The sequence below is a fragment of the Neolamprologus multifasciatus genome, chromosome 7 (genome assembly GCF_963576455.1).
Source record: "Neolamprologus multifasciatus chromosome 7, fNeoMul1.2, whole genome shotgun sequence".
In the NCBI taxonomy this organism is placed as follows: Eukaryota; Metazoa; Chordata; class Actinopteri; order Cichliformes; family Cichlidae; genus Neolamprologus; species Neolamprologus multifasciatus.
The window spans coordinates 19,978,607-20,003,110 of NC_140445.1; the positions used below are offsets into that span (position 1 = coordinate 19,978,607).

Genomic DNA, 24,504 nt, shown 5'->3' on the forward strand with positions numbered 1-24,504 from the left:
CAGATGGTACCTTCCCAAAGGAAAAAGTAGTATAGCGTTCTAGGGTATATTAGACTTAATAGTTACTATATACAGTAATGGACTTCTATACATTTTACATCAGATTAAAACTTTGGGTGTAAGATTCGGATAATTATTTATTTAAAGCTAGACATTTTAAATGAGAATAAGAAAGAAAAGTATGTCTTTGTGCCCCCTTTTCCATGTTAATGCCCTATCACCCCCCCTGGCTAAACTTTGCTAGATCCGCCCCTGCACAGTTACCAGCCGTCAGCTGCGTAGAAAAAGATCCTGGTGTAGAAAGTAATATTAAATAAATTCTAACGACAGATTATCAAGCTTAAACGTGCTGCTGTTGTTCAGCCGCTGGTTTCCTCTTTCTGGCGTGAAGTGGGCCAAAAACAAACAAGAGAGACGGACAGAAAAGCTGATCAGCTGATCATTGATCAGTTTCAAGATTGAAGTAGCAGCAGGAGAGGGGGAGAGAGAGAGAGAGAGGCAGTCGCTCCATATATCGGTTGTTAAGCTTAACGTGGGAATGCTTTATAAACATCAGAGATGAACTTACATACTTGCTTTACTTCTCTCTGGGATAACTTCCTTGGAGATGAAATGCCGGATTGCTAGCGAGGCTACAAATACACACAGCTGCTCTATCACGTGAGCAAACTGCTCCCACGTGCTACTGTTATGAGCTGAGTTACGCCAAGTTTTGCGAGGTGCTTTTTTTTTTATATTTAATGGATCGGATTACATTTTTTATTTCCCTCCGATATCCGATCCAGTAATTTATGTCAGTATCGGACTGATAGGTAATATCGGATCGGTCCATCTCTAGTTTACTATGACCACCTTTAAGCCCAAACTCTCTTTCTTGAAGTAGTCTTCGGGAGTAGTTCTCCAGGCATCTTAAAGGACATCTTTAAATGTTGGCATCCTTTTATTCTGATCTCTGTCAACATGATCCCACACTGCTTCAACAATGTTGCAGTTTTAGTCATGTCTATGTGCCACTGATTGACTGAAATCCCAAACCATGACAGAGACAGCAATGTGTTTAACCGATGGCTGTAGATACTCACTGGTCTTCCTGCCTTCTCTGTACATATTGACAATGATTTGAACCAAAATTTTCAAATTGGGATTCAGGGGCGATTCTAGGATCAGAGCTTTGGGGGTGCTGAGCACCCAGAGAGCTGCACAGCCAGGCAAGACAAACCTGTCTCTGTCAGTCCCTGCATCCTTAAATCTTGTCCTGAGTTCTCTCTGTCACTTTGGTGCATTTAAACCCCTGTTCCTCCATGTCCTCATCATCTGTTGTCTTCGTCTCCGTTATCAGTCATCATAATTTTACCATCTCTGTGCAAGTCTGCAAATTTCTTTATTAAATCACAAGATTCTTAAATTCATCAAGTCTGTCGGTGCCTGGGTCCTCGTCACAAAACATGACATCACTGTTTTGTACATTTTAACACAATTTAATCCCCACATTTGTGAAAGAAAAGCAAAACACTTTTTGAAAAGTCTGTAACAAAACCATCAAATCTGATCAAGGTTATTTAAATGCTGCAAAGGAAGAATGGATTGGAATAAAAAAAAAAAATACATATCCTAACCTTAATTACTGGGGGAGAATAATGAATGATGTTCATAGTGAGTAAAAGGTAAACTGAGTGCATTTTTTGGACAGAGATTCACTTTTAATGTGTATGTATAATATAATACAGATACATAAAAAACACTCCCAAAACTGAAAAAAATATTACAAAATATTAAAAAAAATATAAAAATGGAGGCAACTTTGCCTGTGGTAGAATGTATACAATGTATGAAAAAATCTTTATTGCAGATACTAATTTTACTAATTTAATAATACTAATTTTGGGTTGTAAGATTTATGAGTTTAATGCTTTCATAGTGGTACTTAGGAGAGCTTGACATTTTATCAGGTGGTACACACTGTAAAAAGTTTGAGAAACACTGCTAAGTGTTTGTGTGCTTTTGGAAAACATTTAAAGCTGCTGTACAGAATCTTTGAAACAAGCTTAAAACATTTTTAGAATATAAGCAGAGCATCTGCTTCTCTTTACAGCTCCTCGCTCCACCAGGGCTGTTTGGCACTTTCTGATAGTGTGCAAATGTGATGTACGTACTGCGGCAGTCATACAGACAACTGGACGTTCCAAAAGTTGGCCTACCTATTACTGGCTGAGGTTTTAGTAGAGTTGCGGCTGAACTACATAAAAATATATCATTAATTTTAATCTCCCTGATCAATTATAATGTTATGTTGGAATGTTGTTAAAGAGGGTCAAAAAATTTTCAACCCAGTTTGTTTTGCAGATTCTGTATAGCAGCTTTAATATAGGGAGGACACAACTTCCAGATTGTGTGAGTAAAATCAGGTTTTTTCTCTTTGTCAGTTTAACAGTTTCTGTTGTGCCTGTCACTGTTCCCTGTCTGTTTTCTTACCTGGTTCTTCCTGACCTTGTATTTCCTGACCTTGTACTTTCTCCTCATGTTCCCCTCTTCCCTCTCTCCCTCTTCGGACTGACAATCATACACAAATAGATTGTATTCAATTAGATGAAAAATTACATTAATATGAAAAAAATACTATTAAGATCACTAACAAAAAGTCCTCTCTCAGTGTACTTTCAACCAAAAGGCAAATAACCAAACCACATGAACAACCAATAAAAGATATAAATATTGAAACTTCCTTATATCCATTATGAACCTGCCTGTCTCTGTGTACACAAACACACACACACGGACACACAGACAATAGGAGTTATAAGGTTAATGGGCATCCAGTCAGTTAGCTAGTTAGTATCCATTTCAAGCAGGACAGCGGTAACAACAGTAGGCTACGGACAATTTAAAGTTTTAGATTTTAAATAGGCTATATACATCTCAATGGGAGCAACAGGACGGTCAGATGTCGCTGATTTTACTACAGAGCAGGACGGATTGTAGGGTAGCAAACATCATAGTTTTCAACACTGCAGGTTACCTGGTGTAATGCTTTTCAGCTAAAAAAGAAACATGGTCTGACTCCTACCTAACTATATAAAGATTAACTGAAGGTTAAATGCAGCTAATATGTCCTGTTTTAAGCCAGGCACTTACACCTCCGCTCCGCTGCGTCTCAGCCACCATCGCTCTGGCAGAAAGAGCGCTAGAGCCAGAGGAGAGGAGAGGCGAGCTGGAACAAACCATTTTGAGTAAGGGGGAGGTTATCTATATTTTGTTGTTAAAATATTACGTCTCAAACAAGTACAGTACTGTATGCTTTTTATATTTTTAGTAGTGTGTCACACAAACAGCAAATATTGTCAAAAAAAAGTAAGAAATCTTTGGGGGTGCTTTGATTCATTCAGCACCCCAAAAATGGGCTAAAATCGCCCCTGTTGGGATTCATCACTCCATTACACCCGTTCCCATTGATTTTCAGTCCAGATCTTTTGTAATATGGGATACCTTAACCATTTCTCCCTGTTTACCCTTCTTAAGAATGGCTTTTTGACAGCTACCCATCTACTGAGACCATTTTTTTTGGCAAACAGTAGATAGATCAGCTGAAGGACCAAATGTATGTCTCAGACCTTGTGTCAAGTCTTTGTTTCCTATTTCTTAATTGCATGACTTTCAGACATTGTTCATTTGTTGTAGATAGTTGGGCTGCCACTTCTTCTTTTGTCCGGTTTGCTCAAATTTTTAAAGAACCCATGCTCTTTGGGAATCCCTTTGTTGCAACCCCCCCCCCTCCAAACTATTATCTTTGGTATTTTTCATAGATTTAGTGGAGGAAACTGGGTTAAAAAATCATGTTCTTTGTAACAGGCTGTCAATATCAAAATGTTTGAAGATATAATTTAAAATTTGCTAAGCTATGTGTAGACACAACACTGGTTCATCCCTTGAGGTTAATCGCTTTTTTATGCTTGAGTGATTTATAGGTCAACGTGAAGAGCATAATAAGAGAGTTTTTTTCTAGCAGGAAAAAAAAAGGAAGAAAATTTAAAAAATGAGTAGTCATTTCAACACCAGTGCACTGAAAATGAGAGAAAAAGTTGCCAATGTATAAAGAAAAGCTTTGAAAGACTTTGAAAGCCTGGAGAACTAGTGCTCATGATAGTCTGGCCTTGGAAGCAAAATATAAAGAAATGAGCAATGGCTCAGGACTGTTGCATAGTAATGTAGGTATTCAAGCCCATTAGCCCTTTAAGAAAACCAAGCTCTGACTGTACATAGCCAGCCTGTAAGCAAGGTACAGATGTGGTTGTGATTATAGTTATATACCTAAAACAACTACTACATCATTTGTGGTTGACAAATATATATATATATATATATATATATATATATATATATATATATATATATATATATATATATATATATATATATATATATATATATACATGTATGTATGTATAGGCCTTTTTTTACTGAAATTACAGAAAAATGCATCGAACACTCCTCTTGAGTGTCTAAGTGCTTTTCTTGCAGCTGACTCATAGCTCACCCCACCATCCTTTCCCTACCATTGACTGTTCTGGTCAAGACAATACGTTTGAATTAGACCATGTTTTCACTTCACTTTCCATGTCAGTGACTCATCTTAAAGTGAAACTGATTGACGAGATCACGGCAAAAGGTTTTAAATGTTTGGTGACGCAAAACACACGGCTACGTTTCCATGAAAGCACTTAAAGTTACGACAAGTGTGGTTCTATCAAGATGCAAAATGTTTGGTGAGCAGCCTTAAAGAAAATCATTGTTTTCTCCATTGTGCTGCTTTTCTCTGCCACATACACAAAGACACACATTACATTTTTACCTGAGTAGTCTCTGCTTTTGTAAAGTGTTGTCAAGTGGTTTAAAAACTCTTAATAATAGATCTGTTTAGCTCATGTTTGACACTCTAGTGATGGCAAAAAAAATCTGTATCACTCAAATTTTAGACAAGTTTTCCAGCTGCAGCATTTAGTGTGTCATTATGTAAATAATGTCTTCATACAACAGCGTAACATTAAAACCAAGTATTTCTTTCATAAGACTGGTGTAATGCATTTCTCTGTTCTGGTGACCTCGCCTTAATTGGTTATGGAACATCAGCCGTGTTTTGTTTTTGCGTGTACACTCTCACGTACACGCAAAAACAAAACACGGCTGTGACGCACACTTCTTTCATGTGTGGGACCATTCTCACCCCCGCCATACTGCCCTAGAAGTTCTGAGAGAGAGAAAGAGAGAGGGAGCACATGTTGGGCTGAACAAGTTGGTGTAACAACATGGTGTAAAAATACATCTTGCTTTGGTAAGATGATACTTTTCTCTCCATGACTACACGACTCCATGGGGCCACGTCCCAATGACATGCTCGTGGTGGAGCAACTTGTCTGCAAGTCTCCAACAGAACGAAGAAATTTGAATATGGACCTTAGGTTGACTAACATCTTCCTCTCACCCTCTGCTCTATGGGGTCTAGGGGACTGTCCAGAACAGAGCTAGCCCTCTTTACTAGTCTATTAAACCATTTCCTATCCCTCTCCATGCTTCCACCTCCCCAGCAGAGAACCGTATAAAAGATAGCAGAAGCCATCACAGTGTCATAAAAGGTCCTTTGTAATGTTCTGCACATCCCAAGACTTCAGCCTGCCCAGCAAATGGAGCTGACTTTGGCCCTTCTTGTTTTGACCAGTCCAGTTTATTGTTAAGGTGAACACCCAGAAATGTGTACGTCAGTCCACTTGGTACCAATCAAGCCTGCCACCATCATGAAATGCAGAGTTTTGGAGCCAAATACAGATGGATGGAAACTAAACCAAAAACAAAACAAACTCTAACAAAGTCCGTTAGGTGAATAAACTAAATCCACAACTGGGAACAAAGGGCAACCTGGGAAAGCAGACATGGCTTCCTCTGGAAAGGGAAAAACTAAACTAAACCCAAGACACTGAAGAAATCCCCAAATTAAAACTAGAAGTGAGAATTACAAGTAAACAGAGAAACACCATCACAGGTATGTACTAATCATAGGGGAGATGAAGACTCAAAAGGCAAACTAAGACTCCAAAAGAAGAAAATATAAAGATGAATGAAAAACACCAAACAAAGGATTCAACCACAAGACCCAGAAACAGACCTAGGCCAGGATCATGACAGCCACAGCACCCTGTGAATCTATGGTAGAAAAAATTACACCAACGCATATCCTCTAACAGTTACATTATAACAAGTTCAGATTCATTAAATCAATAATTTTTCCATCTATACAATTCAGGGGAGGTAAAACTCATTCCAACTGCCAATGGACAAAAGGCAAGGCGCATAATCAACAACACATTCACACCTACAGCCTAACTCCATGCATGTGTTTGGACTGTAATTTCATTTTTTAAATCTAAAATGTTACCACAAAATACCAAATCCGTCCTCAGATCTTTTTTCTAAAGTAAAATAACAGAAGATCCCAACAGAAGAATGAAAATTTAAGTAAAAACAAACGCAGCGAAGACAAACAGATACACACTAAATGTCCATTAATATTCCCTGTGTTGCTTGGTAGATTTTCAAAGCCCCCGACAGGAAAGCAACAGCTGTGAGGACGCGAGCGTTACATAATGGCACAAATGAGTAAAATGATATGACACGGTTTTAATGGTTTGTGTCGTCATCCAGTCATTCAGGAAACGTGTCACTGATTTGCATGCGCAACAAACAATTATGACACAGTGCTTTGTCAAAGCTGTTGTTGTTGTTTTAGAGTTTGAAAGGATTAAACCAAAATAGTCATAGAAAATCTGTTACTCTGATATTTTTTTCTCTTAGTTTTGATGTATTGCTGTTTTATTGGACAGTGCTGGCTCCTAAACTACTATTTACAATGTGCTGATTTTAAAGCGGTAAAATGATCCGTTCCCGTCCTCTCACCTGTTCCAGGGAGGATGATGCAACAGCCTTGAAGCACTTAGTTATAAATCTGTCCATCGCTTAAAGACAGGAACATGGGAAAGATTAGCTAAGAGAGAAGATATTTTATAGTTTGTCCTGCTGATAACGAGCTCCCTTATGGCCATTCATGCTACACCAAAGTAATGAAGTAATAGATAATAATAAATAACAGTTAACTTCCTGTTTTTTCACCATCTACTATTGGAATGTCTGTTTTGGATTGTTTTGCTCATAATGGGTCCACAGTGAAAAAATAATCCTTTCATTTTTCATTGTAATTCACAAATACTTTCAGTTTTATAATTAGAGGACATCCCGGGCAGTGAATGAACAGAAATATTCTCCAGTTTTACACATTTATTTCTTACAATTTTCAGCCCTAAAATTTGTAATGATCTAATTTCTCCATAAAATCTTAAAATGAATTTGACATCACTGTCCTAAAGTAACCAAATGACTCATCTTCAGATTCTTTCTTCACATTTAGCATACGATGAGTATGGTATAGCACTATAAGACGATCACTCTCTGAATCCACATCTCAAAAGATAATTTGCTTCGTTTCCCAGAACTCTTCACCACTGACAACAGGGCATTGTTGCTTTGCCAGAGTAGTTGAAAGGGTATTAATTTCTCAAGGAAAATGTCCCTCATTGTTCAAGGTGTGCCGCTAGCACAGTTTAATCAGACAGGAACTTTAATTACATGAAAATAACTGAAATAGTATATGCTGTATTTTATTATATGTGTAATATCTGTTTTTATTTAAATACTGCTGTAAACTGGGGTTACTGGGGATGGGACAGAAACAAACAAGATTTTAAGATTTCTTTTCCTGCAATCAGAATCTACAATTGAGGATAAAAATGATTTGAACAAGAAATCAAACAGACAATTAAACAACCGCGACTCAAGTCTTCAGTCTGTAAAGTAGGCCATCATTGAAACGGCCTGTAAATATAGATATCGGGTGTTAGATCGGCACATGTCCACTATATCAGGTAACCAACTTTGTACTTGTGGGGAGACAACATTTAAAAATAGACTCACACCCCGAGACCGCCAGCTCTGCCTATGCTTGTACTGAAGTCCTACATCATAGGTCTATATTCTCAACCATACGGCTATCAAAAGGGTACGTACTACTTGCATGGCTGGAAATCCCCCCCCACCTCACCAGATAGACAACTGTTTTAATGCCTTGAGTAATAGTTATACTTTTATCCTTTATGATTCACTTGTGTCATGACTTGTTAAACATTTGTTTGTGGCTTTCTTTGGAATGGTAAACGTGGACAGTCACACTTCATGTGGATGGGTGGACGCATAAACTCCGCTGTGCTACACGATACACAAGACACGCTTGGTTATTTATTATTATTATTATTATATTATTTTCGGTTTTCATCTCCCTCTCATTTTTAATGTGTGACTGTCAGGAAACTCTTACATTAGTAGGCAGCTTGTGCTGATATTATCAAAACTTTGTTCAAAAGCTTTTCAGGCAAAAAATTGAAAATAGATGCAGCACACTTGGGGAGGTTATTTAGCTGAGGTTGGTTTTATTTTGAAAGATCCACAAGAAGAATTCAAACGCAAACACATTTACATTACACCCTTCAATCCTGCCACCAAAACTGCTTTGAATTGCATGTGCAAGAGTGAAATGTGCTGTCATATCTTAACAAAGTCTCAATGTGGGGTTAAGAAATGCACGACATGACACAGATCAAGGAGATCAAGAAAAAATTCAATTTACTTTGGTTGGTATTAAGGTCATTCATCAAATTAACTGGCTTTATTGTGATACAGAAAAATAATATTGGTGTTTTTTACATTGATTTTTTTTTCTGTCTAAAATCATTGTGAAATCAGTTTCAAATATAAGTTTGTCAATAAACTCAGAGTAGGTAGGATTTGAATTTCATAGTAAACATCTGAGGTGGAGGGCTGTGCGACATGTCCTTCTGTGCAGCAGGAATGAATGTGACAAATGCAGGTCACGGGTAAAGATGTTCTGGTATTTTTCCAGTGTCTGTGCCACTACCTCCCCTTCAGAAATCTTGTATATCAGTGTGCATGATTTAAAGTCTCCACCATCAACACTTCATATAATGCCCGCTGCACGTGTATCGGATTGTCTGCAATGGCATTTTAACGATGTTAAAGTCACGTAGAGACACCAAATAATTGCTGCTGTAGTCTGAAAAATAACAGTGAGGTATTGCTGTACAACTGAAATTGAAATTAAGATGAATGTGAAGGGGCTTAGCTAACTATACTATAGCAATAATGATAATAGATACAGAGATGGTACCTTCCCTGTAGCTTCATGAACATCAGGTATCAGGTTAGCAATAATCATTACATTTTTAATTAACTTTTTTTGTTTTCACAAAGAATCCCAACTTTGCACCTTTTTTAAATGGTTTCCTCGGTGTGTAAGTAACGCCTCTGTTCATCAAATAAATAGTATATTGATAATGTAGTCAGTGCACATTTCACCACCACTTGACTATTCAAGAAAATAGACTTTAGAGAGCACAATCTTCCACTGGCAACAAGAAAAGCATCACGAGGTAGACTTCTTTATCAGCAAAGAAGTAATGGCAGGAAGGCTTCCTGTTGATAAGATATGTCAAGTTTGTCTTAAACGTCCTTGAAATAGATGCAACATGCCTCTGAATGAACCATCTCCTGCTGCTTAGATAAGCAAAATGCAAACTGACAGCTGAAAGGAGATAGTAGCTTTTGCTTCAGATACTTCAAGGAAGTAAATTCAAACATAAGACTCAAGCCAGAGATTCTCTTTCACATCTTTGCATTTTAACTGTTTATTTATTTGAATTTTATGCTAACCTCGTGTGTCACTTTGCAGATACTGAATTAGATAAACAAGGATCCAAATGTACTCTGGGATGGAATAATGACAGAAGGTGCAACAAATCTGTCACTGTACACAACTTTGTCAGCCTCATGTTGCTGTCAGTTTTTTTGACAACCTCCCCGAGACGCTCGACTAGAAGTCCCCATGGACGCATCACTTCCTTGCGCAGACAGCCAAAGTCAGCCGGCTCTGACAGACAGTCAGACTGTGGATTTTGACTCGGTTATCCACAGTCCCTCAGTAGACAAGCTGTCTGGAACAGAGACTGCACACTGTCTTTCAGACACCACTGATAAATCCACACATCCACATGTTTCTGCAGACCCACACAGCCTAAAGTCTTTATCGTCCATCCAAAATGTATCAGAGCAGTTTTCGCTTTCCTCAGAGGCTTCACCAACGGATGACAATTTCAGGGTTCAGCGCTGTTTGAGCCAGTCAGGAAGGAAATCACCTCTAATACGTCAACTCTGTCAGGACCTCATTTTACCTCAATCTGAATCTGCTTCATCTCTTCTCATGGAAGGACATACTCCACCTGAATCCTTTGGGGCTGTGTCACTCACACTTGAAGGTTTGATGGAGCAGTCTGTCACTGTCCCATACTCCAGTCCAAGTTTCAGCTCTGAAAACAAACCTCCATTATTTAGGTCGTTATCACCTCAGTCAGACAGTTCAGATAGCGATATGGCTGTAGCACCTTTGTCAGATCTTTATATCTTTGAAAGTGACACGCAGGACTTCATTGTAAGCCCAAGTATAGCTCCCGGTGAGATTAAATGTTCTGAATACCAGCCATTATCACAAACAAGTGGGGAACAAGTGAACCATGACTGTGATAAACATGTACTGATGTGTGATTCATCAGACGTGACAGGATGTCATCACAGCTCTTGTGAGGAACAATTCACAGAGAATAACGAGCCAGACGTGAGTGAACACTTGGGGCTAAGAACACCTGCTGTAGATGCTTGTGAGGAATACTTTATGTTTCTAAATGATGAGAGAGAAGGAAAAGCAGAGGTCACTGGAGCAACCCCGCAGCGCGGCAACAGCCCTATGGAGGTCTGGCAGGACGCACATCAGTATCTGGCTGGTGATGATACAGAAGATCTGGATGTTTTGCATCCCTCTGTGATCCAGGAAGCTCTCTCTCCTGCCAGTCACTTGTCTTGTTCCCCAAGAGAGACACAGGTTTCACATTACAACCCTGAAGGTAGCAAGGGGATTGGCTGGACAGGCGATGACACCAAAGGTTGGGGGCAACCGATTGAGAGGTGGTCATCAGTAGACAGCTGGGCAAGTGCACTCTCAGATTGGACTGGGATCATTGTAGCTCCATCAGAGGACTTCACATCAGCCTTTTCAGAAATAGGGGCTGAAATAGATGCATTGACACAGGCTCTATCAGAGGTAAATACTCATACAGAAGCAGAGGCTGTGAAAGAAGGACACAATCTAGAAACAACAGCTAAGGCACAAATGGGCGTGCAGGATCTAAGTGCACAAAACATCTCAGAGAGCTCCATCCACTCTGGGCAAGGCTGTCTCTCTTTGTGCCTCGACTCTACAGGACTTGAACCCCATCACACAGAGGGGGCTGAATCCTTCTGCGATCCAACACCCACCACACAGGGAGACAAGTGCTCCCCATCCAGAGGTGCACCTGGTACAACGGTGGCCTCTTCAGGAGAAAACACAGCAGATGCAACTGTGGTTACACTGATGCCGGGATCTACTTCTGCTGATCTGGACCTCTCTCCGTTTGATGAATGTGCAGAGTCCCAGGACACAGAACGTTTCATCATCGATGAAAAAACCCCAGTCGTACTGAGTATAATAGAAGATACAGATTTGGACCCTCCTACAGATTTAATAACCAAGGAGGTAAGATGATAGATCTTTGAACACTTGAGAGGTGAAAGTTTGTGATCAGCATGAAGTGAAAACATGAACTATTATAGAATATTTTGCAGTCGTGCTTGGGGGATGTGTGCAACTCTTTCCAGTCTGTCTGTTTGCATGATGACCAACAGCATCGTTGGCCAGCAGACAAATCAGTCATGCCCTTTAGAAACACAGGCACAAAGTTAAAAAACATTCCTGTTCTTGTCCTTGTCGGCGTTGTCATACCTCTAATATCACTAAGCCAGTCATGAGTTGCGCTGAATATAAAATCCACATATGTCACCACACACCAGGCTCGCGAGCATTGTCGGCTTGCTTTGGATTGGAGCCATTCAGTTTGCAACCAAGTCCTTGCACCCACAGCCTTGATTGGATAAGTTGTTTGGCTCCCAACCTCAAAGACTGACAGCTGTGGGTGCTGAGGGAAAAATGAGTGCCTAAGAGGAAAACTTTGGATTGACAGAAATGGCACCTAATAATAGCTGAGAGTCCAGTGATAATAGCATGCATCCTTGGAGTGTCAGGGTGAGAGGAGAGCACAGCTGAAAACTGAAACACGACCCTCCATTGCCCTCTCTCTATTTGTACGCACCCTTTGACACACCCATTTCCACCACATCTCCTTTAAAAAGCCTCGATCAGGACCCTGACAGGTTCTTGGGGCCAGGAGACTGCTTTTGGTTGACTTAGAGGTGCAATTGCAGCTGGAGGTACAGTCTTTAACACTGACAGTCAGGGTTCCAGTTGCATGCAGGACATATGGACTGGTGGATTGGGTATAGAAGCATGGTGTTTTATAAACGTCTGATTTTTGGCTCTATAGAAAGGTACGTGCTAAAATAACAAATATCTGATCAGTCTTTAATGTAATTACCTGATACTGAACCCTAATGCAGTATATTAACAGCACTGTTACACTGTTCTGTGTTTGTCTATGTGCAGCCATAAAGGAAACTGAAAGAGAACTTTCTTTAATTCTCAGTTTAACACTTTGTTGTTCTTTGTCCTTTTCTCTATCAGCCCGTTGGAGATAGACTGTGTGAAGTGACAGATGAACACAGGCTTGTCCAGCTGGGCTCAGTGGCCGAGCCAGAAGCTAAACTGAGCTGTGGGCGATCTGAAGTTAATAGGGATGAAAACAAATCAATAACTGATTTTAGTGTCCTCACCGCGGACGCTCTGACAAACTCAAACGTGCCAGGTGGAGACACACAACCTGGCCTGCATTTTAATGCTGACAACTGCGTGTCTATTGACACTTTGCCAGACCTTGATAGAGCACGTCAGGTGGAGGCGCAGAGGGACAGTCCCACATTTATTATGCCCTTAGCTCCAGTCAGTATTGGCCCTTCCCTCAACTGTAGGACAAGCAGCAGTTTGGAAGGTGAACAGATTTGTTTGAAAGGCTCTCTCAATAACAACAGTTGCAATCAAGTAAGACAGAGTGCTCTCTTGCCAACCCCGGATGGAATTACTAACAAAGCATCTCTGGAAGGCGGTGAGGAGTTGATTCATGAAAAGCAGAATACAACAAAGACTGCTGAGAGATCTTCACCAGAAGGACTACAAGACTTGAAAACTAGTGACACTATAGACTCTTTCTTTTCCAGAAAGACAATATTTGAGGAGATTGATGACTTCAATAGGGAACTAGAAAACTTCATCCCTATCAACGCTGAAAATTTCTTCATTTCAAAAGAGAAACACATTGCATGCATCACTTTAGATATTTATGATCCATTTATCTCCAAGCCCATAAAACCCAAAGCTATTAAATCGGAGAAGACTGATCTGACTCATAAAAAGACTGAAAAGATGCCTCACAAAACCCACAAGAACACCTCAGAGGGAAAAACACGATCCAAAAAGGATAAATCGGCCGGTCATCATCATTTCACCCAACCTTCCAAAAAACAGGAAAGCAAATGTCACCGCGTTTCTGCTCAGCAGACCTCCAACCAGCAAGAAACTCACCCTACTATTGGAGAAAATCATAGCAGTGAGAACAGTCAATCTGGACTTGAGGCCAAGGAGGCTACATTGGTTATTGAGACAGGTGTAACTGAGAAGGCAACAAGCAAGCCACACGGCAAGAAGAAAAAGAAACATGGTCAGAATACAGCGCTGGGGGAGCCACTGGATGAAGTGGAGAGTGGAGCAAAATCAAAGACTGCAAAAGGAAGAATCGAGCTGTTCGAATCTAAGTTGGGTGCCAAAGCTGGCAAAGCTCAAAAGGAAAGCGAACAGCCAGATGTAGCCGAAATAAAGTCCCAGCAGCAATCGGAGGCTAAAGCGTCAGAGGGAGAACAACCTCCACATCCCACAGATGATAAGGGCCACCAGCCAAAGAACTTTACAAGTCCTCTGAATGATGATGTGGTTAAAAGGCGACGTCTGTCAGAGGATAAGTTTGGGAAGATTGTGAGCATTTTGGAGTCTAAACTACCAAAGTCAGATGTGTCAGCAAAAGGAAAGGAAGCTGAGCTCAAGACTGATGTTGGAGGAACTCGTAAGAAGGCGTACAGTGAAGTGGTCAAACAGAGGATTCCACCCAAGGAAGGTACGGGAATTGATTAAACAGCTAGTCCTCTGCATGGAAACACATATTTCACATGGCATTATTAAAGCCTATCATAATATCTGCAGAGCCCAAGGTGGTGAAGCCTATCCAGGCAGTGCCTGTGAGTGGTGACCCCCAGAGTCTGTGCCTGTGGTGTCAGTTTGCTGCTGTAACCTCGGCCTACACTGTGACCTGGAGCAGAGAGGGTACTGTCCTGGCTGAGATGAAAAGAAGGTAATTCATATGACTTTTATGTCATTTTTAGCAATAATAATGTCCTACTGAGCTGGTTTAGCTTCCCTGCAGCTGCTTTGTATCTGCAAGCTGCTTTGCAACCCACAGGGCGTGTCTGTTTTCTTCTACTGAGTAACACGGTCCCTTTGTCTGAAGTGCAGGGGATGAGAGCAGAGTGTCCCTGACCATCAGCAATGCTTCTCACAAAGATCTGGGCAAGTACCTCTGCCAGCTCAGCAGCTTACATGGCTCAGTCAGCCTGGACTACCTGCTCACATATGAAGGTAACAAAAAAAATTTAGCTCATTTTTGAAAGTGAAAATGTTTAAAATGTTTACATGATGTATATAAATGAAAACTACATTTTTTATTTTCCCTGTTATTTCACAGTGCTCAGTGAGGTTGTCATCCCCCTAGCTCCAAAAACCATTTCATGTGAGTTAAGATTTAGGAGCATGTTACTTTATACAGCTGAGCTTTAAAAAGAAGACCCTAGATGTAATATTGTGTCTGTATTTTTTTCCTCCCCAGCTGACCCTGTTGAGGTTAGTAGTGAAGAAGAGGACGCCCACTTCTCCAGACTCTTGTTCAAAGACGATTTCTTATCCGATCAATACTTTGGAGACAGCCATCCTATCAGTATGATCACAGAGAAGGAACACTTTGGGGAGGGCATGCATCGGCGGGCTTTCCGGACCACGCTGCATGTGGGTCAGATACCCCTGTTACTGCCAGGTCACTCCTGTGTGCTCAAAGTGCACAATGCTATCAGCTATGGGACCAAGAACAATGACGAGCTTGTTCAGAAGAACTTCACCTTGGCTGTGGAGGTACGAATATCACAATTAGTCTGTAGTAATTCTTCATGGCTCAAGGAGTAATTAGGAAAACAGCCCTCAGCTCTCTTTGCACTACACCCTCGCTAACTCTCCTGATGATATCTAGCCTCTGTCACTAGTTTCAATTTTACTTTCAATTTACTTTTAATTCTTAATTTTACAAAGTAAAACATGAGGCTAATTTTGGAAATTATGGTCTCCATTAGAGTCAAAAATTAGGACAAAGCAGATCATATTTTAAGGTAATTGCACCTCATTAGAGAGGGTGCATGGGGAGGGGTTGGTGGCTGTTGGAAAGATGGCACTGCACCAAAAACCTCCTTGTGAGTGCTTTGGTTGCTAGCATATTGGTGCAGTCACCAGTATTTTGCATGGAAGACACTGACTTGTCTGCAAACACTTGCTAAGCTCTAGCCATGCAGTGGCAAACCTTGAGAAAGTACAACATGAACCAGAATCAAAGTAAATGTGTCTCAGTGCTGCAGTTGGCATGTTTGCAGACATGTTAGCATCTTCCATATTATCATGTTAGAACCATAGCAATCAGCCAGCGATCAAATCAGTCAAAAGAAGGTTTCTGTCAACTGACTGGTGAACACATTTTCTCTCTAGCAGCTGTGGTTGTTAGGAGCTCACCGACTAATCTCTAAGCCTTTGTTACTGGGGCTATCAATCTGGGCAACCACTCACCAGCTGGTTGGAGCATACCTGTTTTTCCCTAATGACCCGCGGTTCCCCTATGCTTTTAGACCATTCTTAAGTGTGGCTGGGGCCTTAGTGATGTGACTCTACACTGTCACACATCCACTATGGTGGCCAAGTTAGTTATCGTTAGTTATCTGACTGCAAAACCTAATTTGGACTAATTGTGTCCAGTTTCAAAACAGTAAGGTAGTGACAGTGTTAAAGCTCAGGGTAAATCTTCATAACAGGAACTCGGTTACATTTTATACACAGTCTATATATGATTAGCTTTATGGTTGTTGCTATCATTTTTTTTTTTTTTGGAGACTGAAGTGACTCTTGACTGTGAGGGAGACATGCTAGGTAGCACTAGCACATTTAAATGTGCTAGTGTGTGGTCTAGCAGCTTAAAACAATTGTTTTAAGCTGCTAGACCACACTTGAATTTCAATCACCAAACACTGCAAAACGGACCTCTTGGGCCAGCTTTAACTGCAGTTAAGCCCCAGTACACCACAGTATTTGACAGCTAATGGCGTATTTAGCACATACCTGTCACTCAAAGTGGCCATTCTCTCAATATTGTAAACTTTAAGCCTGAACGAAAGTTAAACAGGACACTTTTGTAACATCTATAAGCCATAAAGGAAAGATCAAAAGTGCTCTTTTACCAGACTACAAAGGAAGCTTTACATGCATCATAATGACAGTATTCTTATTTTACAACTCCAAAGTGTCTGTAATAGACAGTATGCTGTTCTACAGAACATACTCGATTTTTTTCTTTGTATGTGTGTTAAAAGTTGGATTAAAAGATAAAATTCTCACCAATTGATTCAGTTCACTTCATTCTGTTTCATTTTATTATTTTATTTATTTTTAATGGTCTGCAGGAATGCCAGGTCCAGAACACAGCAAGAGAGTACATCAAAGCTTACACTGCTGCTGCTCAGTCCACTGAAGCCTTCGGAGACATCCCAGAGTGAGTGACACGTTTGATAAGCTCGTTATAATTTCTTCACTACATTAATTCGCTTTTAACCGGAGCCACTTTGTTTGGGGCATTCACCAGGATAATTCCCATCTACCTGATTCACCGTCCATCGAATGACATCCCCTACGCCACGCTGGAAGAGGAGCTAATCGGGAACTTTGTTAAATATTCAGTCAAGGATGGCAAAGAGATCAACCTGATGAGGTGTGATTCAGAGGCAGGACAGAAATGCTGTGCTTTCCAGCATTGGGTTTACCAAAAAACTGACGGCAACCTGCTGGTTACTGACATGCAAGGTCAGGGAAACAATTAAAATAAAATTTTTAAAAATATGTTTTTTGTGGGAACTATTTCTTTGCAGGTTAGAAATCTAAACACTTATGTGATTTGTTGCTTTTCAGGAGTTGGCATGAAGCTTACTGATGTGGGAATAGCCACCTGTAAGAAAGGGTGAGTATGTACATTTTTTTGAGACCAAAGATACTCTGTGAATTTGCACTAAACTGATCTCTTAATGTTATTTTTTTTTCTTTGTAGATACAAGGGATTCAAAGGAAACTGTGGCACCTCCTTCATAGACCAGTTTAAGGCCTTGCATCAGTGTAATGTGTACTGTGAGATGCTAGGTCTTAAATCCCTGCAGCCCAAAGCCAAAAAGCCAGCGTCTGCTCCAAAACCCAAACCCCAGAGCTCCACTGCACCCAAGAAGAAAACATTTGGGCCAGTAGTTAAGGGGAAGTCATAACAGGAGGAGAATGCTGGACTAAGGATTTGATTATGAATTGAATCTGTTACCTTTTCTTTTTTTTAGTGATTCGCGTGATTCACTTTGGACTGAATACTGCAGAGTTTTGTGGACAGTTTCAATAAACTTTTTAGATTTTAGGAGACCTTTTAAAGGTAACAAATGTAGCACAAGCTGCGGCTGACGAGACTGTTGATGAACTGTGATGTCTTGACTGATGAGCGAGGAACGATTTCCTCTTGTTTTTCTACTCCTGGGATATTTTCAAACTATTAGTTCATTAAATTAATGGACTTTTTATTGATTGATTAGAGGAAATGTCTTTAAGTTAGGTTGTATGAATGGGTGTGGGTTTGTTTTGTGCGTGTGTTCGCTTTGCAAACTGGCAAATAATTGATGAACATGTATCCAGTTTAATGTTACATTATATTTGTTCATGTAACTGATTTAGAATGACATCGTGATCCTACTGCGGACACAAAACAAAGACATTTTTACCCATAAAGTTGATGTATCACTTGAATGTATGTAGAAGTGTGAGCCGTTGCGAGCATCTCTCAGCATTTCTAAGTTAGGCTTTAGTGGTGTAGAATCCTCCAGCTACCCACATTCAGTGCATGTATAGGGAAAGGCACGTAGAGTGAACCCTATAATACCACATTCATCTGACATCGAGAGGCTTTACGATCCCAGGAATATTCCAGCTATTCAGCTGCAGTCTAAATACATTATGCCTCTGATCACTCCTCACGTCTACCTTTCAGACCCCTGACCCACATTGCAAATATAGCACTCAGGTTGCAAATGTTTGATTTCTTTCACATGTGCGTGGTAGGACAGGTGAAAGATGTTGAGTCAACATTACTAGAAGGAATACAAATTCCTGCATATGTTTGTTCACCGCTTGGTCTTGAAGGCGTCCGTGAAATGTGAACCTCTGTCAGCAACAGATCAAAAGCACTTTATTTATGGTAAACACAGAGACAAATGTGCAATAAGCGTTACATTTACAAAGCTGGCATCAGTAGTAGTAAACCAAGGCCTGTTTTAAGGTCTCCAGCAGCAAATTAGCACCTTGAATCCAAAAAGAAAGTGGGTTACACTCAGAGGCTCAGCATCACATACGATGCATAAACACACCAAATGTCTATTTCCATCTCCTGCCCTGGTGTAGTGTGCACAGAGTCATTGGCACAGCTGATACAGTCTTGCTTTACAGTTTGTACAACAGATTTAGAAAAAAAAAAAAAAGAAAAAAAAAAAAAAAACACAAACACACAACACTTAAACCCAGAAGTGAAGGGGTACGTCGAGGGGCTTTTCACACTGTAGCTATTTAGTGTGATAATGGCGTTTGACGAAGAGGAAACAAACACCATTGTCACACTCCACAGCTCTGGAGGACAAGGTTTTCTGCAGACAGAGGCACTGTTGGTGCAAAGTGGTTGATGGGTGACCTGGTGAAACAAAAAGGGGGAAAAGTGCAAAATCAGGAAAGAAAAAAATCCAGATTAAGTGAATTGTGCAGTTTATACTTGGCCAAAAAACCAAACCCAAAACAAAACAATAACAGATGTCGAAGGAAAAAAAATAAGCAAAAAAAAGCCAGTGTCACGTAAATATTCTAGGTTTATTCAGCATGTTCAAAGTCCAGTCTAGTCTCCCCCCAACTGATTGTGGGGATGACTGCAGCTGTGTGTGTGAAGGAGACAAAGACACCCATGTGAAACTCAATTACCAAGTTTGCTTTAACGTCTTTAACATGAAGAAATTAAAGACTGGGTCAGGCTGTATGCCAAATGAGCTTGATTGAATTTTCAGTCTACTTTTAATGTTAAACACATCTGAGTTGAATCGGCACAGGGGAGGGTCCCGAGCTCTTTACAATTTAAACCGTTCATGCAATCATTAAGCTTCAGACCTATTGGAGGGAAATGCCTACTCACCTTAATTTTCAAAAGGTCTTTCCAGATTCATTTATACTTAATAGTTGCACTTTTCCCTGCAGTTACTCGTCTACTCTCGGTCTCCCTGCTCATGCTAGCGCCTCTTTGTTAATGCCAGTTTTAAGTCCAGTAGAGCGTCTGCAGCTGCAGGTTTGTGAAGTGATCTGTGGTGCATTTGGGTTAAGGGCTGTCCCATCCAAGTCTTTATGTAGACAGAGCAGAGTTTGGACAAACAGCCAGTTGCACATTAGTGATAAGCTACGGGGGAAGTATTGATCGACCCTGACCAGAGGTAGAAGGTGGAGGGGAGACTTATTTAAAGAAAAGCAAAAAAAAAAAAAAAAACCCTGTTCAGGGCCTTAATCAGGATTCACTGAAAGTCACCGTGAACTCAGCAACAACGAACGACAGGTGCTGCTCCCAAACAGATAGCAGTTTGGTGGAAATGAAATTTCTTATTTTTGTTGGAGGTAGGAATCTAAAATACTCATACTGTCATGTGCTGTTTCACATGTTCTAAATTTTAAACACCAAAGTTCCTAAGAGTTTATTCGTGATCAAAAACATCGTTCTAGGGTCACAACTTAATCTGCAATAGCTGCCAGGTGAATGAACAGTTAATGGCTAAACCACATGAATCCCACAAGTTTCAAAGGTCACAAGAGTTAGCTAAAAGTAACTTGCTGCAATAGTTGAGTAATAGATATGGCTGGTACTACGGCCAATTGAAACGGATGCTTGTAGTGGAGAGAAGTTTGAAATTGTTTTAAAACCAAAAATGAAATTGAGGTTGAATTAAAATAACAGACAAATGGCAAAAGTACTTGTTTATAATGTTAAATATAAAACCTACATGTAATTAGATGTAATTCATACAGTTTTTTAACCAAACTGAGAATAACAGCGTGCATGAATTTGACAGGCTTTTAATCTCACGGTTGTAATGCAAGGTAAACAAAGGCCTGTATGACACTGAAAACAGCTTTACATGAAGGGTCCAGTGTTTCACTCAGAAACAAGTGTTTAGCCTGAAATCAAATCTATTAGAAGTTCGTGTACCTACAAGAACAAAACAAACCTGTTTCAATAACACCTGTGATTTTTATTTATTATTAAGTGAGTGAAAGCATTTATAAGGAGGAGCTACGGGAGAAAAGTTGGCTTTTGGTTTGTTTGTGACCAGATTGAGGGTAGGAGGGCTTGATAAAATGTCCCTGGACTGGCAGGGTGGCTTTTATTTGCTCGTCCTTGAAGCTGATAACTCTTAGATTGCCTGTGTGAATGAACTGAGGTCCCTTCACCGCCCACGTGCACACACAGAGAAAGATGGTAGTAACTTTCGATTATTTGTCAATGCAGACAAATTTTCTGTAAAAAAAAAAAAAAAAAAAAAAAAGAAGCAGCAGCAGCAGCAGCAGCAGCATAGACACCTGGAAACTGAATTGAAATAGTTAGAATTGAAGAATGTAGGTGGGGGTAAAAGGTGCAGCAGCAGCGCTCCATCTGGGATTACAAAGATTTCTGAAAACTTGTGTGAGTGAAGTGAGTTGGCAGAAGTGCTGAACTAATACACTTTAAGAGACAGTCAGTCATTTCTGAGGAAGGTCAACAAATGAGTTAAAATACAATAGGGATTAAAAATATAGGTGCATATTTATCCACCCAAATTTCTATGAACGATCAGTCAGTAATAAAGTTAGACAAAGTCTCTGAATACATGTTAAAAATACACTCACCAGCCTCTTTATTAGGTACACCTCTTCAGCTGTTTATTGACACAAATGCCTAATCAGCAATGGCAGCAGCTCCAAAGCTTTAGCCAGTGGTTTGATTTCTGATCTGTTTTTCAGTTCCTTTAGGTCATGTCATGATGCTTTTTGAGGTCTTTTAGTCTACTTCACTTTGTCAGACAGGTTCTATTTAAATGATTTCATGATTGATCAGGTCTGGCAGTAATCAGGCCTGGGTGTAGCGAGTGAAATTTAAATCAGCTTTGCAAAAAAAAAAAAAATGTTAGTAAAGTAAAGTGTTAATGTCATTAATTTGTTTCCACTTTAGGTTAAGAGAACTCATTTTCCTTAATAAATGAAATCATTATTTAAAACTCAAATCTGGAAGGCAATCAATTTTACACACACTGCACATTTGGGCATTTAAAATGTGAGGAATATGTAGTTGTAGTTATGGCACAATTAGACAAAGTACCAATTACACCGAATAATCTTTACTATTGTAATTTATTATATTTTTACAGTTTTTGATTTATTATTGATGCAAATTACAACTTTGAAGCACAAAAACTCAGCAAACTTTCATTTTCAAGGGAGTCGTGCAGGTGTTATGGAGGACTTAAGTCATACGATGCCAACATTTCATATTTGTAAGAAGCATATGCACAACTATAGAAAGCAACCAAAAGTTTTTGGCCGACGATTTATCCTATTTCTCCAAAGGGGCTTTATTGAAACAGTAAACAGTGTCCGTTTCATGGCTCTTCCACCTCGTTTTTAAGGAAAGTCGGATCTCGAATGATTAAACGACACAGTGTGTGAGAAGTCTGATTTTTATTTGACTGAAATTAAATGAACCACAAAGAGTTGCAGAAGTCAGCAAACTGTGAACAAAATGATATTAACCCTCATTTGTTTAAAAAAAAACAACAACAAAAACAAAACTGTACTGAGTCAGTCTGAGTGTTGGGATCATAGACTGGAAGAAACAGAAGGGAGGGAAATGTAGAGAAAGGGGACAAAGGAAGAGATAAAAGAATATTAAAAGACGTGAAGGCTCAGCTTCATTTCTGTCAACTTTTTGTAGCAGCAGCCCAGATTTACAGACCACATATTGCACCAAGTGAGTGCTTTGAATAAGAGGAGGGGAGGGGGAAATCACATTCAAGTAAATGACAAGAGACATAACAGGCGACATGACCTCAGAGTGATCTATAAAGTGCCCTTTAGGTTCAATAGTGTTAGAAAAAGAGAAACAAGATAGAAAAAAAGAAAACACTTCTTTTCTTGTAAGAAACGTGCTGCTTTATATTCAGTGGGGATCACAGCTTTTCTCTCAAACATCCACGCACACACACACACACACACACACACACACACACACACACACACACACACACACACACACACACAGCTTCATTTTAGTGTTGATCAGTAATACTTCTGTTAAATGTAATACATACATACATAAATTCATATAATCATGAAAGAACTTAAAATTGTTTTTAAATCTCCCCTCAAGTACAATTTACAGCATTATGAACAGCAACAGGCATGAGAATATTAATGTAATCGTGACGTCTCAGAGAAACTACCCCCCCCCCCCCTTAATTTTAGTTTTTCCTCCCCAACCTCAAGATCAATTACACTTCCAAATTATTACATAGCAAACACAAGATACAGTTTCATGCTGCTCTCAAAGCACTACAATAAAAACAGTTTTATTAAACACATTTGCTATCACTGTAACAAATGATATGGATTCATCATTTCCCAGACTAGCCAGATTTTCACTTCACACACCATGGCATATATAGTTGTCAAAATAGCAAAGAACAATTGTTCATCAGTACAAATACACTGAGAGTACTTTCCTGGAAGAGTTATACCAAATGTTCAAAAGAAAACATGTTCCATGATGACAAAATGTTGCTTGTTTGTTTGTTTGTTTTTAAAGGAGAAAAAAAAAATTCCTATCTCTGGGAACTCATCCCCCATCTTTGAATCATTATTAGTGCCTGAAAAAAAGAAAGAAAACTTTATTCTACAAAAAGGCTGCATGGTGATCTCTGATCACACAGTGCAGACAAGGCTCTACGGAGGGGCGTGGCCAATTTCCTGAAATGTGATTGGCTAGCATTCCTAAGGTAATCTGGTGTTGGTCTAAGGATTTGAGAGAGTTGTGATCATAGTGCCGTTGCAGTTTCTTAGAGAAATAGTGCATGTAGAAGCCAAATTAAGGCCATGCGAAGCACCCCTCTGTAGAAGGCGGTGCAAATACTGTGCTATAGTGTACATAAAGGAGCTATTGAAATGCATTGGTGTTTTCCAGCACTGTAGATTTTCACAGGACGAGGGTAGAGGGGGAAGAAACAGCGGATCAGGGGCCAGCTCCCGTCATTCATTGCTCATGCCTGTGGATAACAGAATTCAGCATTCGAAACAGTGCGACACTCCCTTCCTTTCCCCAGCACCTTAAAAGGAGGGACCTACCCAAACCGAAAAGATATAAAGACGTAGGCATATTGGCTCGACAAGTCGCTGTACAGTCTCGAACCACCGTGCAGTGGAGGTGGCTCGCAGTCAGGCATTACAGTACAACATGCTTGCACAGAACTGCTACAGCAGCTGGTTTGACATCCCTGTTTCATTTTGTCTTATCGTTGGAGGGTTGGATGCGGTTGTAGCCGCTGTAGTCGACTAGCTGTAGTTCTAGTCGACTCCCTCGAAGCCCTGCGCGTTCTCGACGGCCATCAGGAGCTTCTCTCTCAGGTCTTCAAATGATTCGTAGGTGGGTAGATCCAAGCGGTTAAAACTGGAAAAGAAAAACAGGTAAAAACAAATAAGGTAACATTTAAAATAAATTAATTATTTTTTTTGGTTCTGTATGTGGCAATTTCATATCATCCACAGTGATGTACAAGTCTGTACAAGACTTGTGTAAACCTTTCACATACAAAAGGGCTTCAAATACTATGGCAGTATATAAAACAGTGGCAATAGTGCTACACTGT

At 40.0% G+C, this 24,504-nt stretch overlaps 2 protein-coding genes across 12 annotated transcripts in view; one reads left to right on the top strand and one right to left on the bottom strand.

Moving 5' to 3' along the window:
* The first annotated feature begins 7,743 nt into the window (after nt 1-7,743).
* alpk2 (alpha-kinase 2) lies at nt 7,744-22,434 on the top strand. Its single transcript, XM_085168367.1, has 11 exons — nt 7,744-8,098; nt 9,842-11,737; nt 12,779-14,318; nt 14,405-14,552; nt 14,709-14,836; nt 14,943-14,987; nt 15,084-15,382; nt 16,969-17,057; nt 17,148-17,365; nt 17,471-17,519; nt 17,607-22,434. The coding sequence occupies exons 2-11, from the start codon at nt 9,995-9,997 to the stop codon at nt 17,812-17,814; spliced, it is 4,467 nt and encodes a 1,488-aa protein (XP_085024493.1). The 5' UTR covers nt 7,744-8,098; nt 9,842-9,994; the 3' UTR covers nt 17,815-22,434.
* nedd4l (NEDD4 like E3 ubiquitin protein ligase) overlaps nt 22,308-24,504 on the bottom strand; it is a 48,327-nt gene continuing 46,130 nt past the window's right edge. For 10 of the 11 annotated variants that reach the window (XM_085168379.1, XM_085168377.1, XM_085168380.1 and 7 more), the window contains one exon: nt 22,410-24,305. In XM_085168379.1, coding sequence (XP_085024505.1) covers nt 24,203-24,305 — 103 coding nt within the window. In that variant the 3' untranslated portion in view covers nt 22,410-24,202. Of the gene's footprint in view, nt 24,306-24,504 lie in introns of all 11 variants that reach the window. The other variant, XM_085168378.1, reaches the window with a different exon arrangement.

What these genes read in the sequence shown, in the direction of transcription:
- alpk2 (XM_085168367.1), top strand. Translation starts at nt 9,995, where the DNA reads ATGGACGCATCACTTCCTTGCGCAGACAGCCAAAGTCAGCCGGCTCTG. An exon ending in AGCTCCAAAAACCATTTCAT is followed by an intron (nt 14,988 to 15,083) that starts GTGAGTTAAGAT and finishes TTTCCTCCCCAG; the next exon opens with CTGACCCTGTTGAGGTTAGT. An exon ending in ACTTCACCTTGGCTGTGGAG is followed by an intron (nt 15,383 to 16,968) that starts GTACGAATATCA and finishes AATGGTCTGCAG; the next exon opens with GAATGCCAGGTCCAGAACAC.